At 46.1% G+C, this 17,603-nt stretch overlaps 1 protein-coding gene across 3 annotated transcripts in view; it reads right to left on the bottom strand.

The window, feature by feature from the left end:
* Window positions 1-17,603, bottom strand: part of ZRANB1 (zinc finger RANBP2-type containing 1) — a 48,448-nt gene that overhangs the window by 10,481 nt on the left and 20,364 nt on the right. For 2 of the 3 annotated variants that reach the window (XM_075533950.1, XM_075533949.1), the window contains exons 3-4: window positions 2,410-2,597; window positions 716-869 (exon numbers count right to left, since the gene is read on the bottom strand). In XM_075533950.1, the coding sequence (XP_075390065.1) occupies window positions 716-869; window positions 2,410-2,597 (342 nt within the window). Of the gene's footprint in view, window positions 1-715; window positions 870-2,409; window positions 2,598-7,561; window positions 7,684-17,603 lie in introns of all 3 variants that reach the window. The other variant, XM_075533951.1, reaches the window with a different exon arrangement.

Below are 17,603 nucleotides of genomic sequence, written 5' to 3'. Positions count from 1 at the left end.
AGGCAAATTTGAAACAAAGTATCTAATCACTTGGAATAAGCTTAAAATGTAAGTGGAGGCTTCAAAAAGTTCATGGAAAATAGATCTCTCAAGTACGTATGTGAGTGTGTGTGTGTGTGTGTGTGTGTGTGTGTGTGTACAGAGTGAATTTCAAATGGCATGTCCTCCAGCTTTAACCCAAATGAACGCAGGTGGAGGCTGTTGGTGTGACTGTTCGCGGCATGTGTTCACCAACAAGCGGCAAGAGCGCCCTGGGGGCTCAGTCAGCACTGCGCTGGCCAACGGACGGCTGCTGCGGATACCGCAGCATGAGTGGACCACGACAAGAGCACCACCTTCACGAGCATGTCGCAAGCTGTGACCCAAATAACCTGACGGCCTGTGTTCAACTCTATGACACAAACAAATTCTACGAGATTCCAAACTATCACACGGCTGCATTCGGAAATGAAAACTAAGAGAAAAACCAATGGGTAGAGCCAGATGTTTAAATCTCTGCATCTCACCTAAGACTCAACTGCTGCCTTCCCTTCGAGAGGCCCCACAGCAGCCAACTCACTCTGCACAGTGTAAGAAATCAGTGAGTGACACAACTTAAGCAGCAAATACTGTAGCCAAGCAAGAGATCTGCTTTCTGACAAATCTACACTAGTCACCCGCACAAAATACTACTACAGGAAGGTGGAAGTTTCACATGCGTCCACCTGAAACTTACCTGCTGGCAACATAAAGGTTACCAGGTCGGTTAGAAAATAGCATGCAAAATCGCCCTTCCTCTGGTGGAGCGAGGCCGCAATCTCTCGGCGGATTTGCTCCGTCAGCTCTGGACACACCATTGCGGGAATGCACTTGGCAGCTTGCTGAGAGACCTGAAAGACCAAAGACACTGCACTTTGCTCACAGGAGTCAGGTACTGAAAAGGCAGTTACCAGCCACTGCCAGCATTTTGTGGTTGCCTTGTCATCTTAAACTGTCCTTGGTATTGTTAGCAAGTTTATTTCCCTCACAAATGGGAGTAGCAGTACAATTTTTCAGGGAACAGCCATAAAAATTTCCTAGCTCTGACTTGACCTATAACCCAGGGAAAGACACTGGGGTGGGAGGGAGGGAGGGAGGACAGAAACCATCAAAATCAGACTCGCCATCTTGCACCCCTTGAGGACGGAGGCGCGCTGCACCCCAGCTGTGGTATTTCCCACAACAACATCCGCATGAGAAAGCTGGACACTGAACCTGGAGGACCGAGAGCAAACCGATGCATTTGACTTGGGCCGCTACAAGGACAAACCAATCTGTACTGAAGAAGTGTGGCCAGAGTGCCCCCTAGAGGCGAGGACGGCAAGACTTTGTGTCACATACTTTGAACATATTGTCAGGAGAGAGCAGTCACTGGAGAAGGACGTCAGGTTTGGGAAAGCAGCGTGGCAGCACACAAGAGAAAGACCGTCAATGAGATGGGCTGAGCCCGCAGCCACGCAGTGGGCTCGGGCACAGGAAGGGCGATGAGGACGGTGCGGGACAGTGCGGCTCCGATCCACTCGATGGCACGTAGTAGCAAGCTGTGCAAAAAGTGTCCTTCCGGAAGCCAGGGAAGAGTAAACAGCCAACACTCCCCTTCCCACTCCATGGCACAGTTTGAGTGCTTGGAATTACCCTGCAGTCTCTGGCATCACCTTGGGGCAGGGTGCTACCCAGTCGGGATTCAAACCCACCACCAGCTGCTCTGCCGAAGGGAGGTGGGCAGTTCCCCTAAAGATGACAGCCTTAAAAGCACCATGGGGTGACTCTGCTGTCCCAGAGGGTCACGAGTCAGAATGAACGCGACAGTCTGAATATGGAAAATCAAGGCTGTGGGAGGGGCAAATGGTCAACATGGCCCCCCCGAATGCTAACTGAAGGGCTGGAGGCACCATTGACCCCCTCGGAGCCCCATATCAATGGTTTCTTCCATCACCACCCCTCCCCCACACTGCACCCAGCTAACTTGTGCTTCCCACCTCAGATGGTGACTGAGACATTCCCTCCTCGAAGAGAAGCTCGTGACACCCCCTGGCCCCGGCTGTACAGAACTGCCTGTGCACCTGTACTGCTCGAGAAACCCCGAGGAGTGACTGAAGCACCCCCTTTTTTACATAATGCCTGGCACACAGTGGGCACTGAGAAAATGCGTGGTACTTCACAAATAAGCCCATTAGTGTTGTAGCTATGGCAAGGTACAGTGTTTTCGTTGCATTGATCCTTAAAAATTATACACTGCTGAAGTCTCTTAAGTTATATGTGACTGAATTAATCAGAAAAGTAAGAAGTTTGGGGGGGAGGTGGCCTAAAATAACTTTAAAATGTTTGGAGAAGCATCCTAAGATCAGAACTGAAAACAAAACAACGTCTTCCTGACGCCCCCACACTCACCTCCGTCAGCAGGATGGCGAGCATGTCCTGCCTTTGGAAGCGGATGGCCAGGTGCACCAGTGTGTAGCCACTGTCAAACGCGGACGGGCGGTTCAGCAGGCGTACCTCGTCCGCTGTCAGCTGCCGCGCAATGTCGCCCCCAGAGGACTTATACGCCTCAACAGCAGCCAGGTCCCCTTCGACAACCCCTGAAGCAAAGCAGAAGAAAGTCTCATCCTTTTTCTCTCAAAAGGCACAAACCTGTAGCAATCACACCAACCCTGTAAGCGTTTCTCCGAGCTCCATGGGGCCTGCGGCATCATTTAAACGTCCTACGTAACAGAAATAACATTATTTCCTGTGCCTCTGCAATGTCTTTCTCGGACTGAACCTGCTAGCAAGGCACTTACCTGGCCATCAGTGCTGGCTGCAGGCTGTGGCGGGCTACGAGGGCCTGTTAGTCTATGAGGTGCGGGCTGAAACCACTATGAGAAACCAGTCTTCCAGGACTCCAATGCTGCTTCCAAGTTTAGACTGGGAGAGAACTAGAGGGATAGGGGTGTGCTTACAGCCAGCAGGCCCTGTCAGCCCTCCAGCGTGTCTCATCTGAAAGCCGCATCCACATTCCCTGCTGCTGCTAGTTCTGCACAGCAGAGATGAGGGCTCTCTCAGTGCTAAGCAACCATTCGGTTTGGATTTCAGACTCTCACAGCCAAGTATTCCTCACTCTCCTAAGCACCATTAAGGAGGTAAAAATTGGACCAGATGATTTCCAGCAAAAATAAGCTAAAGGAAAGCAATATAAAACAAGTTCAGATTAAGAGATAAAGCAAGCATGACTTTTCTCCACACCCATTAAAAAAAAATCTTTCCATCCCCACGAAACCATTTTATTCATCTTAATGCCCGTGATGTAGTAAGCCTTTTACTAGACATTACGATACAAGGAACTCGGAAGAAATCCTCCAGAAAATCAGCCGTGAGCACTCGATGGACTGTACCAGGCCACAGGGGTCGTCAGAGGGCCAGGCAGCTGCTTGGTCCCACTGTGGCGATGAGCCATCAGGAGCTGGGGATCAAGTGAACAACAGCTAACACAACAGCTCAGCACTCGCTTCTGACCCTCCTGAGCCCACTCAGAGGTACTGCAAAAGACAGGTCTGGTGGTCTGCTCCAACCCCAGTAGACTAAGTTCTACTCGGACGTACACACGGACGTACACACGGATGTAAACACGGACGTACACACGGTCGGTATGAACCTAAAGGAAGTTGACGGCACCTGCAGGCCTGGGCAACGAACCAACAGTGACGGTGAACACTCAGGCATCCACCAGCCACAGGTAGCGCTTAAAATACACACCGGCTTCAAAATTGTAGGACCAAATCCTTGCCGGTATTTACTAAGTTGTATCAGGAAAAGTTCACTTGTTGGGTGAAATGCTAACTAACACTTGCTACAAAGTCTTGCTTAGTGGCATTTTTAAAATAACACTTTGATGTCCAGCCTGAATTGGGAATTAGATACATAAGAAACAGACACTGTGGGGATGTAGATCCTTTCTGCAAATCCAGACCCCCTCCCATAGCGATGCCCCTCCAGGTCCCCATGCCCACCACACATACAATGTTCCGGTTACGCACTTCTCGCTTCTCAGCCTTTGGTTACCATCACGTGTGAATCACCAATGATAGTAAATGAGAAGGCCTTCCCATAGGAATTTATTTGCCAAGCCATATAGGTTAACACAGTCCTGAAGATAAACACAAAAGCAGTTTCACCCTGCCTCCCCGACCCGAAACACACACGTTATCCTCCTCAAGGCTTCCAGACACTCTGATGAGGAGCGCAGGCCGAGGGCAGTTTCAGAAAGCCGTCACCAGGCTGGCAAAGGGGACACCTCTTCCCAAAATGGCAGATCTTAGGAATCGACACAGAAAGAGCTCCTTGAATTAAGTTTGTTATTTCTAATTACTATGTCCAAATACACAACAACACACTCTTAAGTTGTGGTGATAGAACACACAATTTCACCTGGTGGGGTGAAGGCGGTCTGAACCAGGTGCAGCCTCCATCAGACCTGTGCAGCACCCCAACTACCCCACCCCCACCCCCCTCTGCAAGCTTCTCATTCATTCCAATGGCAGTTGGTTGCCGCTTCCCATCAGTGCAAGGCTGCATATACCTCCTAGTCTTCGGCTTTAGCGTGAAAACTGTAGGCAGCCTGGGTCCCCAATGCTGACAGCCCTATAGCCACAATCCACCTCAGAAAAAAAGTCAATTATATTAAATATAATGCCTGCTATTAAGACTATCCATAAATATTTGCCTAACTACTACTTCTGGGCTTAAAGACGGAGTTAGAAATTGAATTTGTTCACAATTATGTTTGACATGATTAAATTATGTAAGGATATGACATATGTATTGGTTCCCAAATTACAGCAAATTAAAAAAAGAAAAAGCATAAATCCAGGAATGGGTTTGGGGTTCACACTAAATCCAGCTCCAACTTACGAACAATGAGTGCTTTTATCGTGGCCCTGCTCCATACTCACCTTCATGAAGTGACCACTGAAGATAAGGGCATGGCGACAGGTGGTGCAGCTGGTGCCCGGCTATCAATTCGAACAGTGTCTGGGATCTTAAAGGCTTGTATTCAAACAAGCAGCCATCTAAGTGAGGAGTCAACTCCGTCCACATGGAAGAAGCCCCCAGCCTGTGTGAGCCAATGATGCCAATAACAAAACTTGAACGTGGTGAGGAGAAGAGCAGCAGAGCCAATTACGAACACCCAATTTGTGAAGGGCTTTGAGCGCCCAAGCCTCATCTGCAGAGCATCTAATCAGACTGAGCCCCTGGGAGCGCCACAGTCAGCCTGCCTGTCAGCTAACCACACTACTACAGACACCACCTCAATCTGTTCTGGGTGCAACTCTCTCTTACTAGACCCATGACAGACTCTGGCTTGTTATTATTGTGGGTTTGGGAGGTCGCCTTTGCTTTCTTATGCAAAGACTTGTAATTTTGTCTGTATACTACTATGCTTTTACCTTTACCATCTTAGCACAATCTTTTTATTGTTTTCCATTTGGTCTCCCAGCTGTGAAGCACAGGAGGAGTGGGGGCATAATGGTAATAAGGGATAAAAGGGGACTTAGGGAGTCCAGGTGGGGGGATGAAGATAGGGAGGGAATGGGGATTTAGGGGTAACGAGTGAAGACGGGAGGGGAGAGCACTAGAACAGATGGTGACTGCATGAATCATCTTAGAGGCTTAGTTGACCAAGGGGGAAGAGAATGCTCTAAAATTGATATGGGGGGTGATTGTACAATTCTCAGTGACAGCATTGAATGATTTAACTATTAAATTATATAATAAGTACATTATTCGCAAATGAAACTGGAAATTTTTAAATTAAAAAAAATAAAATGTAAAAGGAAAAAAAGAATTTGTTTGCCATCTGGGGGCTGTGTACAAATTTTCTTTAACAATTTTACTGACTTAATTCACATATCACACAATTCAATGATTTGAAATATATTCAACTTTGCAATCACCACCACACTTGCTTGGAATTCTAATTCACGGCACCTCTTCTGCCTCCAAACTCAGTGCTTTTAAAAAATAAAAACAGAACTGTACGTGGACCAATGGCAGACAATGTAAATTATATCTCAGTGGAGCCATAAGGTACAAATAAGTCAGGAACACTGAAGTCCTCTCCTGCCCACATCACCCAGCTCTATGCTGCCCAGCAAGATCCACCAGAGCAAGGAGCAGACTCACCAACACAAAATCCAAAACCAGGCACACTCACTGTCATCTGGTCAACACTGGCTCACAGACACCCACCCTGTAGACAAGCTGGCCTCCCAGTCTCTAGCTCTCTAAGGGAGGAGAAAGCCCTTTCTCCTCTGAAGCAGATCCCAGCCCAACCCTAAACCACTCCGCCACCCAAGAGCACACCCGGGAGGGCAGAAAAACAAGCGTAAACAGGAGAGAGACACCTGAGTGGGGACTGCTCCAATTCTCCGAACCTCCCAGAAAGTGAGAAGCACATTTCAGTGTGGACATAGAACAATGGTGAACACGGAACTCTCACTGTATAAAGCTTTAGGAATAAGAATTTTATCCTCTTCACTCATCACAATTAAGAGCTCATCATTTAAGTGCCTGCTGATGAGCACATTGATTACAAATCAGATTTCATGAGGTCATTGGACACTGCGCTCAGAGAGCTGGTGATCACGGTGGGCAGACCTTCCAGAGATGGGCTCCACAGTCTATACGGCTCTACTGAGAGTGGGCTGGCACTCAGCTAACTTGACATTTTCTGTTGAGGGAGGGTGGGATCAGGACACACCGAAACCTTCTACCCAGTGCCTTTGTGCTCCTCACAACGCATGAGGCTTGGCCCCCCACTTGACAGGCGGGGAGACAGGAAGGCAAGAGGGAGTGGTAGACTGACCGGTCCATGGTAAATCCCACTTGAAGGGACAAAGACGGAGCAGACCCGACCCGAGATGGTGCAGCTGACCACTAGAGGTTAGGAGTCTAGCTTGCTGCCCTCCTCACAGTGCCTTGGAAAACAGCAGAAGCACCTGTCCCTCCTCCAGTCAATCACATCCCAGTCTGTCCCTTCCTCCCGGTGCTGTGGTGGCCAATGAATGACGTGCATGAAGGCACTTCAAGAAGACTCCTCTCACCTACAACTGATCTGCAGCAGCAACACCTATTCAAAGTCAAGTGAGGGCAATGCACAATTAGCTAACTTGTACTACTTAACGCAAATAAGGGGTTTATGGGCTTTTTAAAAACCATGAAAGAGTATTTCAGCTTAGAGTACTAGTGAAAACAACGATATTACAAGTTGAGTGGAGGGCCTGGGGCTCAGCTCGCAGGGCTGACCAAGAGCAGGACCCCACACATTCTGAAGCCCCAGGTCACACCTCCCTGGGGACTTCACACAGCTGCGATGGAACTCCGCTGGTTAGAATATGGAGCTGGCTCAGAGACGTTGACGAAAGAAGCTTATTTTTGTCCCCCATACATGGCACAGTTTTCAAAGTTTTGCCTTATTTTCCTTTATGACAAATATCATAACGGGAACTAACTTTGAAAAGAATGCCAAATGGTGTTTAAAAACAAACAAACAAAAGCCAGGACTTACCTGCGCCCACCTGGGCCAGCTCCACACTACCCTGGAGTTCTATGGGAGCTGTGACAGCACAGCATGGTTTATGCTGCGGGGTCACGGTGCACTTGGAGGCAGCTGGCACAATTTCAGGAGCCCTTAAAGAGAAAAGTTAGCTTTCAGTGGCAATGTCGAGAACGGCCTCATCGCGGTCAGTAGAAAATGGCAGGGTGGCTTGCTAAGAGGCCAGAACTCTCTTAACTCCCCTGACTGGTCTTGTATAGTAGTCTACACCCTCTAAGGCTTTTCCTTTCGATTAGTAATCACACACCACTAGTACTGAGACACGGAGCAGGCTTTGATATTCACAAGTATGCACTGTCTTTTCAAGAAAACAACCTTGGTATTTTTAAGTGCACCTTCCAGTAGACACAAGAAACGAGTCATCACAAAAATGGTCTGAGCAGACCCCACAAATCACTCCAAGCTGAATCTTCCCACAGGTCACACCCAGCCCCGCCGACTCCCAGGACTGCGCTCCAGAAAGTACCACAAAGGTCAACTTCGATTCAGAGACGAAAATTGTTTTACTCTAAACTACATCGAGGTAAATTCATTCAATTCATTCAGTAATCTCACTTCCTGTCTGAGTCAGAGTCAACCTGAGGGCAGAGGGCTGGCATTTTTAACAATAGAAGCCACAGAAGCAAAGAAGTCGCATGGCTTCTCTTGAAGGCCTTTCCAACATTCCGTTACTGATCGTGCCCAACACTTCTGGCTACCGTTGCCATTTCTACGCCCGTCCTTAAGTCTCTCACCACACGTCTAACAACGTTGTGACCATCAGAAGCCCTTCAAGTCAGGGAGAAGCCCCACGACCGGCAGACACCTTATGAGGACAGGGCTGGCCAGGCTGCCACCAAACTGTGAACGTGTGCTGGGAGGACTTCAAGAGAACATGCCCCACACATACCCCTCGGGCACGTGATCAGGCGTGAAGGCCAATGTTACTGTGCTAGAGGAGATGACCTTGGATTGATATGATCACGGTCACTCAAGATATCACTCAAAGTTTCAACCAAGGAAGATAAAGGCTCTTACACTCCAGCATTCCAAAGACCCTTCTAAGTGCCTTTTAAAACTCACCCAGAGAAGTGAATGCCAGAAGCACTTCACCAGAGACAAAACAGGCCCCACAATTTCCTGCCCTTTGTGCCCAATGGTTCAGGCTGAATCTGAAGGCCTTTTCCCTTGGGCTTTAGAATTACGTGTATTTTGGGCTTAGAGAAGCTGAAGAGTACAGCCACCCTCTGTCTAAGAGGGGAGGGAAAAGAAAACAAAAACCAGCAGGGACATGAACATGTAATAAAAGTAGGGGAAGAGGACAGAGACTATCAAAGGAAAAATCCTCATGCCATATGTAACTTGACACGTGCTCAGATTCGATCTAGTTGACTCTTCTGGCCAAAAATACAACCTAGAGAGAAAACAGAGCCAGCCTAGTGCAGAGCCTGGAGCACAGCTGGCCACTCAAAGACACACCTCTATCAAGTCACGGCAAAGTGCTCTGTAATTGGCCCTAGAGCTGTGAGAAGGCGCCCTAACTTGAGCAAAGACTCTCAGCCGCACACAAGCACCTGCTGAGTGGTAGACTCCCCCCAACAGTCTCGGGCCCACATAGCCCACAGTCCACAGGATGTCCTCAGGTCTCACCTCTAAGTCAGGGAAAGTGATGGTGTTATCCAAGCAGCTCCAAACAAAAGACCGAAGGCTTTTACTGGAATTCTTCCCTCAGTGGCAATGCCAATTCTACCAAATTTTAACAATTCAACTTCTTAAATTTCCTTAAAATACCCTGGCCCCCTCCCACTCCCCTTCCCAACCGCCTCCCTCTACCCCTAGTCCAAGACTTTCCCCTCCCACCCCCTACCCCACCTTGCTAGGGTTCCCGTGGTGCCCTCTTCCAGCCCAGTTGCCGGAGGACCTTCTTAAACAGCCAGTCTGAGGAAGACGACACTCCTCTTTCAAAGGTTTAATGCAGCCCTTTTGGTGAGAGCTAGATTCCTTAAGCAGGAATCTTTGAAGGCCCAGCCTCTTGTCTGTCTGTCTCTCACGTCCCCCTCTGGACGCATGCCCTAACTTTTCTCAGTTCATTGGACATCCCAAACTCACCTGACCGGGGTCTTGAAAAACACAATTCCCTAACAGGAACATGTTTCCCATCTCTTCTGGCTAGGGTTTCACAACTAGGATGTTAAAGTCTTCTAGAAATTTCCAAAAGACATCAGCTCATGTTTATGTGTTCCCTTATTTCTGTACTGAACTTACCTCACTACATTGCTCTCTCTGCTGAGTTATCTCTTCCTCCACTAGACCATAAGGAAGCCGTCATCTCTGTCACAGAGTTAGAAAGACATGAGACACCCAGTGACTCTAAATGCATGAATGAATGGTTGACTGAACAAAGCAATAAAGGTAAAAGCTAAGACAATTTAAAAAAGTAATTGGGGGGGATGGGGAGGGGCAAAAGGGAGGGCATTTTCCCTATCAAATTTTAACTATATAATAAAACCTTTATTATTTAAGCAAAATTACTAATAATAAGTCCAAAACTAACCAAATCCACTTCCGTCAAGTCAATCCCAACTGACAGTAACCTTATAAAACAGACTAGAACTAATTCTTAGGGTTTTTATGACTGTATATCTTTACAGGAGCAGATAAATCAAAATTAAAAGCCTCAAAATAAATCCCAACTTATAAAACCGTTTAATAAATGATTTTTACAAACCACCACCACTGGGTTGATTCTGACTCACAGAGACTCCCTTATAGGGTTTCTGCCTCAGAATAAGCTGGTGGTTTGAACTACCGGCCTTGTGGTTAGCAGTCCTACATTTAGCCCACAGTGCCACCAAAGCTCTCACTAGATGATTAAAAACTCACTGCCACCCGGTCAATTCCCACTCACAGCAACCCTACAGGACTAGGTAGAACTGCCTCTGTTGGTTTTCAGAGGCTGTAACCCTTTATGGGAAATAGAAAGCCTCACCTTTACCCCTCAGAGTAGCTGGTGGTTTCAAACTGCTGGTGTTGCAGTTAGCACCCAATGCATAACCAGGAATATTTAATAAAATATTTTAATCCTTAAACAACAATAAAAAATGACTGCTTAAAATAACAGATAAAATCGTAACAGCATAACCAGGTACATTTCATATGGCATATGTAACATTATTTATATTTACATCAAGTTCATGTAATTCGATAAAATCACAAACAGGACAAGAGACACCAATCAACAACGCACAGAAAGAAAAGGCACCAATTAGGGAAATGAGCTCGCATGCTCCCTAACAGTGGTCACAGCTACAGGAGGCCCCTCTCTGCTATAAAGGGGAATAAAACTGGTAAGCCCTTCCTGGTCGTCATTCAGCCATATGTACAAAGATCCCTTACCGTATCACTTGATACAAGAACCCCATATCTCCAAGTACCAGAGGAAGTCAAGTGGGAAAAGACAGATTTTTATTTCACACAGGCCCATTAACCACTATCAAAGCAACGAAAATTCAAGCAACCCTCTGACTAATGATGAGAGAATATGTAAATATAATCTCAATTATGCAAAAATAATTTAATTTTTAAAGACTGAAAAGTAAATATACATAGTAACATACAGGTTTTCTCTAAGTTGTGAATTAATTCTTTTCCTCATAGTTTTTCTTGGAAATATTCTCAAATACGTTATACTTTCATCACTAGACCCTTACATCTGAGTACTGTAACAGAACGTCAGTAGGATAGGTTTAAATTTGCTTAAATAAGAAACAATGAGATACAGGCATTATTCAGAGATATACTTCTCCTATGCAAATCATTCCCCACTCTTGCCCAAAAGCACTTAATTAAATCATGAGGAAACAGACAAACCCAAACTGAAGATCATTCTGGCAGACAACTGATCTAGACGCTCTAAAAACATCAATGTCCCCAAAGGTGACAATAAAAAAATTCAAATATGACCAAGGGAAAAGGATCAGAGCCCAACTTGCCAGCACCCACTACACAGAAGGCTCTGGAGGACAGCGGGGGCCAAAACCCATCTGCAGAGTGTCTAGCCTGTTTAGACCCCTGGCAGATTCCCACAAGATTCTTCTAAAAGCAAGTACTTCTTGCTTGTTCCATGATAAAAATTCCTTCCCTGGCCTCTTAAATATTCACATTAGCCTTTTCTTTCTTACCCACTATTTGTATTCTATCTCTGTATTATTACTGCTTTATCCCTACCACTTAATTTTTTTATTTTTTACTGTTTCTGTTGGGTTTTCCAGTTTGCAAAGCACAGGGGAAGTAGAAGAATAGAGCTAAGAACTGATGCAAGGGTTTATAGGGAGGTAGGGGTGGGGAGGTGGGAGACATGGATGGGGAGGGGGCGGAGGGGGGGCAATGTGTGTGGGATGGGGGAGGGAGCACTCTCTGGAATTGATTAATTACACAACTCATTTTTAAAGTGATTTAATCATGGGGGGGTGGCTTCCAAAATTGTAGTAACAACTACAACTCTTCTTGATATGACTAAACTATTAAGTTGTGTGATATGTGGATTAGTGCCAATAAAACTGTTTAAAAAATTAATATCACCAATGACTGAGCAATACAACAGCAACCAGTGATCTAGATGCGAAGAGAAAGGAAAACCATGAAATGCAACCTACAGCCCTTGACTGAATGCGGGGTGGCAACAGCTAAGACAGAAACCAGTTGGAAAACGGAGTATGGACTTTTGGTAGTAAATTCCATCAATAATTATGCTTGGTTACGTCGGGGAGATGTTTTTGTACATTTAGTGCTTAGGGACACATACACAAGTACCCAAATGTGGCCAATCTAGGTCAAGTGCATCTGGTGTTCCATGTATTACACTTGTAACTTGCCTACAGGATTTGAGATGTTGCAAAATAAAAGGGAGAGAAGACAAGGGAAAGGCTGCACTTCTCTACGAACCCTCCATATTGATTTTTCAAACCATGTGCAGTTCACTGTTATAAAACTTTTGTGTGTGTTATTTTGTGGCAAAAGTAAACAGCAATTTCCTAAAATCTAGCCTTATAGTATTTAATATTGAGAAGATATATATGTATATGTGTAAATTTTTTAAAGTGCCTTTCTCTTAAAAAAATGAAAGCCTTTGCTAAAACAGTAAGACATATTCCAATCCAGCTGGGTCTCTCGCTCTGTCTCTCACGCCCCCCACGCCCTCTCACAGAAGGAACGAGTCGCAGCAGCAGGCAGGCAACCCTCTCCACTGAGAGCCAGCCCTGGTCTCAGACTCACGGCTGACATACAGCCCTTCTGCAGCACCATCCACGCTGAGGCAGCGGAAGGACCACACAGGTCCCAGTTGTCCCAGAGTACACCAGACAGCAGCTAGCAGCCAAAAGGAACAGGCAAGCCCACAGCCCTGTCCACCTCTAGCCACCAATGTGCCCACAGATAGATTCATTGCTGGTTAAATCTTGTATACTGCTAGGAATTATCACATGACCCTGTTACATCATGACAGAAAATGTGATTTCCTATCCAAAGTTCCAAAAACATCTGGGGGAAATCCTTAAAAATCCTAAGAAAAGCAACTCCAAAACTATCTGCTCTGGATACTCTGGCACAGTGCTAAATCTATTCTATTGCCCTTAATACCAACCAACTCAGCCTGGCTGGGAAGCAAACGCAGCCTCCTTTTCGGAGGCATGCACTAACAGCCCCTCAGAGTCCCAGGGAGCTCACCAAGGACATACAAGGCAGCGCAGGCACAGGGGCCAGGCCCTTCCTTACCTTTTATGGATGCAATGCTGTAGACGCCTTACAGGAGGAGGCACATAGTCCACATTGAAAGAATGCTTTTATTAGAATACCCTATTAAGAGGCAGGCAGAGCGCTTTAAACTGTGAGGATTGATAACTGGGCTATAGATTTTTTTCTCTGCTTTTGTCTAAATTCCTAAGTAAAGCAATATATTTGGGGTTCTAACTCAGAAAAGATGAGAATCTTTCAGTAGACCAATCAATCTGTCATGAATATAAAATCAATTTCACATACAAAGCAACCCCGTTGGCTTCCCCACCAAATGCCCAGATGACCTCGTAACATCCACTATCAGAAGGCAGGCATGCCTCTGGGCTACCAATACACAAGTGGCAATGGTCACAGAGCAATTCCAGCAGACAGGAAAGCTGGAAGAGAGATGGCTCAAACAGTCCAAAAGGCGCACAAGCCAACAGAGCAAACTGACTCGCTCCCACCTCCTCCCTGTCCCACTCTGACCATTCTGCTACCATGGGCCCACTGCTTGCTTCTCAGGGAACTTACTCAGCACTTCTGGGAGGCAGCGCATGGAGATCTTCTAGCCTCGCTGTTTAAATCAGTCATCATTAGGAAATGGGATAAGGTAGGGTCAAATAGTGGGCAATCCAAATTTGCAAACTTAGCATTATTAAATGCTCGTTTCGTTGATATTGTTTTTCAAAAGACCTGAAAGCGTTGTGCCTTCAACTAAGTCATCAACACATTTTCCCTGAGAGCAGAACAGCTGGGAAGCCTTGGTAGCATAGTGAGCTGCACACTGAGCTCAGGCAAGGTCAGTGATTCGAACCCACCAGCCGCTTCGCAGGAGAAAGATGAGGCTGCCCCCTCCCTTAAATCTTATCACTGTGAATGAGGGGAGCGCAGACCCGGAATGGAGCAGAGAGCCAAAACCCGTCTGTAGATAACTTGACATCCCCTTACAGAACACAAGGGTCACAAGGAAGAGATGAGCCAGTCAGAGTGCAGTATAAGCACCGATGAAACATACACCTTTCCTCTCGTTCTTTAATGCTTTCCCCCCCGCGCGCACACACACTATCATGACTTCAATTCTACCTTACAAATCCGGCTAGACCAGAGCATATACACGGGTACAGATAATAGCTGGAAACACAGGGAATCCAGGATAGATAACTCCTCAGGACTAACAATGAGAGTAGTGATACCAGGAAGTTAAGGGGAAGGTGGGGGGAGAAAGGGGGAACCAATCACAATGATCTACATATAACCCCCTCCTAGGAAAACGGACAGCAGAAAAGTGGGTGATGGGAGACATCAGTCAGTGTAAGACATGAAAAAAAAAATAATATTTATAAATTATCAAGGGATCACGAGGGAGGGTGGGGGAAGAAGGGGGGGAAATGAGAAGCTGATTCCAAGGGTTCAAGTAGAAAGCAAATGTTTTGAAAATGATGATGGCAACAAATGTACAAATGTGCTTGACACAATGGATGGATGGATGAATTGTGATAAGAGCTGCATGAGTCCCCAATAAAATGAATAATAATTTTTTTAAAAGACTGAATGTCTCAGAAATCCAAAGGACTACTCTGTACTGAAGGATCACTATGAGTCAGAATTGACTCGGTGGCTGAGAACTTTGATTTTTACTTGTTTGTTTAGAAGAGAAAATAAATAAAGCTAAGGAGTAGTGACTTAGAGAACAAAATTCTATGCTTTTTGGGTTTCCCCCACAATTATTTGTATATTCAGTTTCTGCTCCAGAAGCTAGCCATGTCTTAATAAATGGGTAAATATACCACTGAAAGGACAGAGATGTCCTTTCTTGGTGTTTCAATGTGGCAACTGGGCGGGGGTTGGGAGGGAGACATATGCACACACCACCTTATCATTCCAGTTCAGAGTATTTCTCAAAAGCTAACCTACAGGACAGTTTCTTCTTTCAAGTTCACGTACATTTGCTTGGCTTACTGTATACCACCACTTCCCTTTGCTCAGATTTTACCCCAGAAGCCCCGGCAGCGACTCCATGAGCACAGTGGGCAAAATTAGTGTCTATCATAGACATATGTTTTAAACCTGTATCAAAACCAGCTAGAAAAAAATTTTAAATATAATAAGCCTATACATTGCCAATATGTGCTCAAATGAGCAAACCCTGTTAGTAAAAGTAGACAAATATTTTCTGATGTGCTAATTCCATCCAAGATTTTGATATTTCCAGTTATATCTGACACTCTTGAGTGGGTACAAATCACATGACATACAGTTTCTAGCAAGGGGACCCAAATATAATTGGCATAAAAACAATTTTTTAATTTTTTAAAAAGAACCTTAACCATTGATCTTCGATATAATTATGTTATGACAGAAGGTGAAGTAAGAGATCCAATGTTATTTCATGTTTTTGCAGAACACTTGGAAGAAAAACCTCAATGCATCTGCTCTCTCTAATAGTTTTCGTCGCTACATCACTATCCGAAAGCATGGCCAACTGTGCTCAGGAGCAACCCCTCCCCTGACACAGGAGAACCTGGCGGCTGGAGCGAGGGGCTGTGGCCAGAGCAGCCTCTATGACAGAAGGGAGTTGCTCGCACCAACCACTGCAACTGGATGTTACAGCTGAAAACCCAGCTCCAACGTGGACTTGTTACACAAGGGACTTTCCAAAAGTTCCTGAGGGTGGGGTGGGGTGGGGTGGCACAGAACACAGGGAGGGCCCCTGTTGTGTCTTTGGGGGACTCTGGCATTCACTCTGCAAGATGCAGGACATCACTACAGGAGTTGTGGCAAACAGAGCAGAAGGGAATGAAAAATAAGGACGGTGAGGGAGCAGAGTATGCCAGACTGGGAGAAACTCTCGGATTCTGGGGACATTCAGATGACCCAGCCAAGGATTTCTTCTAAACAGCCAAGAGAGGTAAGAGAAACCGAGAAGCAGGATGACCAAGGCATCTGGCACAGGAAGAGAGTGGTGACTGAGATGGGCAAGATTTGAGGGCAAAACCAGCTGAGTTTCGATTAAAGGGGACATGTGAAATAAGCAGCTGGATGTAGGCATCTGGGGTTCAGGGATCTAAGAGCTCTAAGAGAGATTAAATTCCAGGCTTCTTTTTCTTTCAAGGGATTAATTTGGTTTACAAATTTGAATCCTTTTTAAAAGGCAACAGATTCAATACAATAGCAGAGCCAGAACCCATCTCTTTGGGCAGCCGCCCTAACCTTGGGATAGAGGATTATGCCCCCACTGAGAAGGGCAGGCTGCAGCGGGAACTGACCCCCCCCCCCCCGAAAATACCTGACACAGGCTGCAGACACTGCAGCAACAACTGCCAAGTTTAAATCCATGCCTCCTGCCTCTACTGTCCTGTTCCTTCCTTCCCCTGCTGCCCCTCTCCACCCCCGATTCCCCAAGAGAAAAATATCACCACTCAGGCGATGTGTGAGATTCACACCCAACAGTCCCTGACAAACACATGCTCAGTGCTGCTGCTTGGGTTGGGCTTCAACAACGGTCCTCTCCTCCATTCCATTCCACCAGCCACCACACTGCCCTGCCTTTGAGAAGTTGCTTTCCAATTTCAAGAGCCTCTTCGTGCACAATGTACACCGAGTAGGCACACCTGGGAGGGGTTTCCTGTTCAATGTGTGACACCAACCAGCCAAACCACATGGTGTGTGATGAAGCCTTGGGAATACAGGCAAGAGAAATGGGAAGTTTGGATTTATTTTCAGGACACGCAGAGTTCTGTTAATCTTACCGTGGACATCTTTTTTAACGAAGCCCCATACAGTGTAAACACATGTGTTTTTAAGTTGTTAACATTTCAGTGATATTTACTAAGGGTTATTGCCACCAGTAAACCCCTCCTTTATCAGTTCAGAACCATTTTCTGCACCAACAGTCAAGAGGATTTGCCAACAGGAAACACAGAATCCACAGTCTGATAACCAAGCACAATCAATTCCCAGCCCTCAAACCCAGAAAATGATGAAGTGAAAACAGATATTTAAAGGCAAAGCAATGGTTTGAAACAAGACTAAATCTGATACTGGTCTTGCTGCTAGGAGTTTTTGCTCCACCTTTGAATGAACTCAGAGAAAAGACACAAGCATGGCTATTCAAAACCAGTAGGGTGCACGGAAGACTGCGAGGACGGAGGAGGCACCAGGACCGGAGGGAAGCATGGCAAGTCAGACCAGAAGAGCAAACCTCTGGATCTTGACCTCACTTTGTCGTTTCCAAAGCAGG

The sequence above is a fragment of the Tenrec ecaudatus genome, chromosome 16, assembly GCF_050624435.1.
Source record: "Tenrec ecaudatus isolate mTenEca1 chromosome 16, mTenEca1.hap1, whole genome shotgun sequence".
NCBI lineage: Eukaryota > Metazoa > Chordata > Mammalia > Afrosoricida > Tenrecidae > Tenrec > Tenrec ecaudatus.
This window is presented reverse-complemented; position numbering and strand designations above follow the sequence as displayed.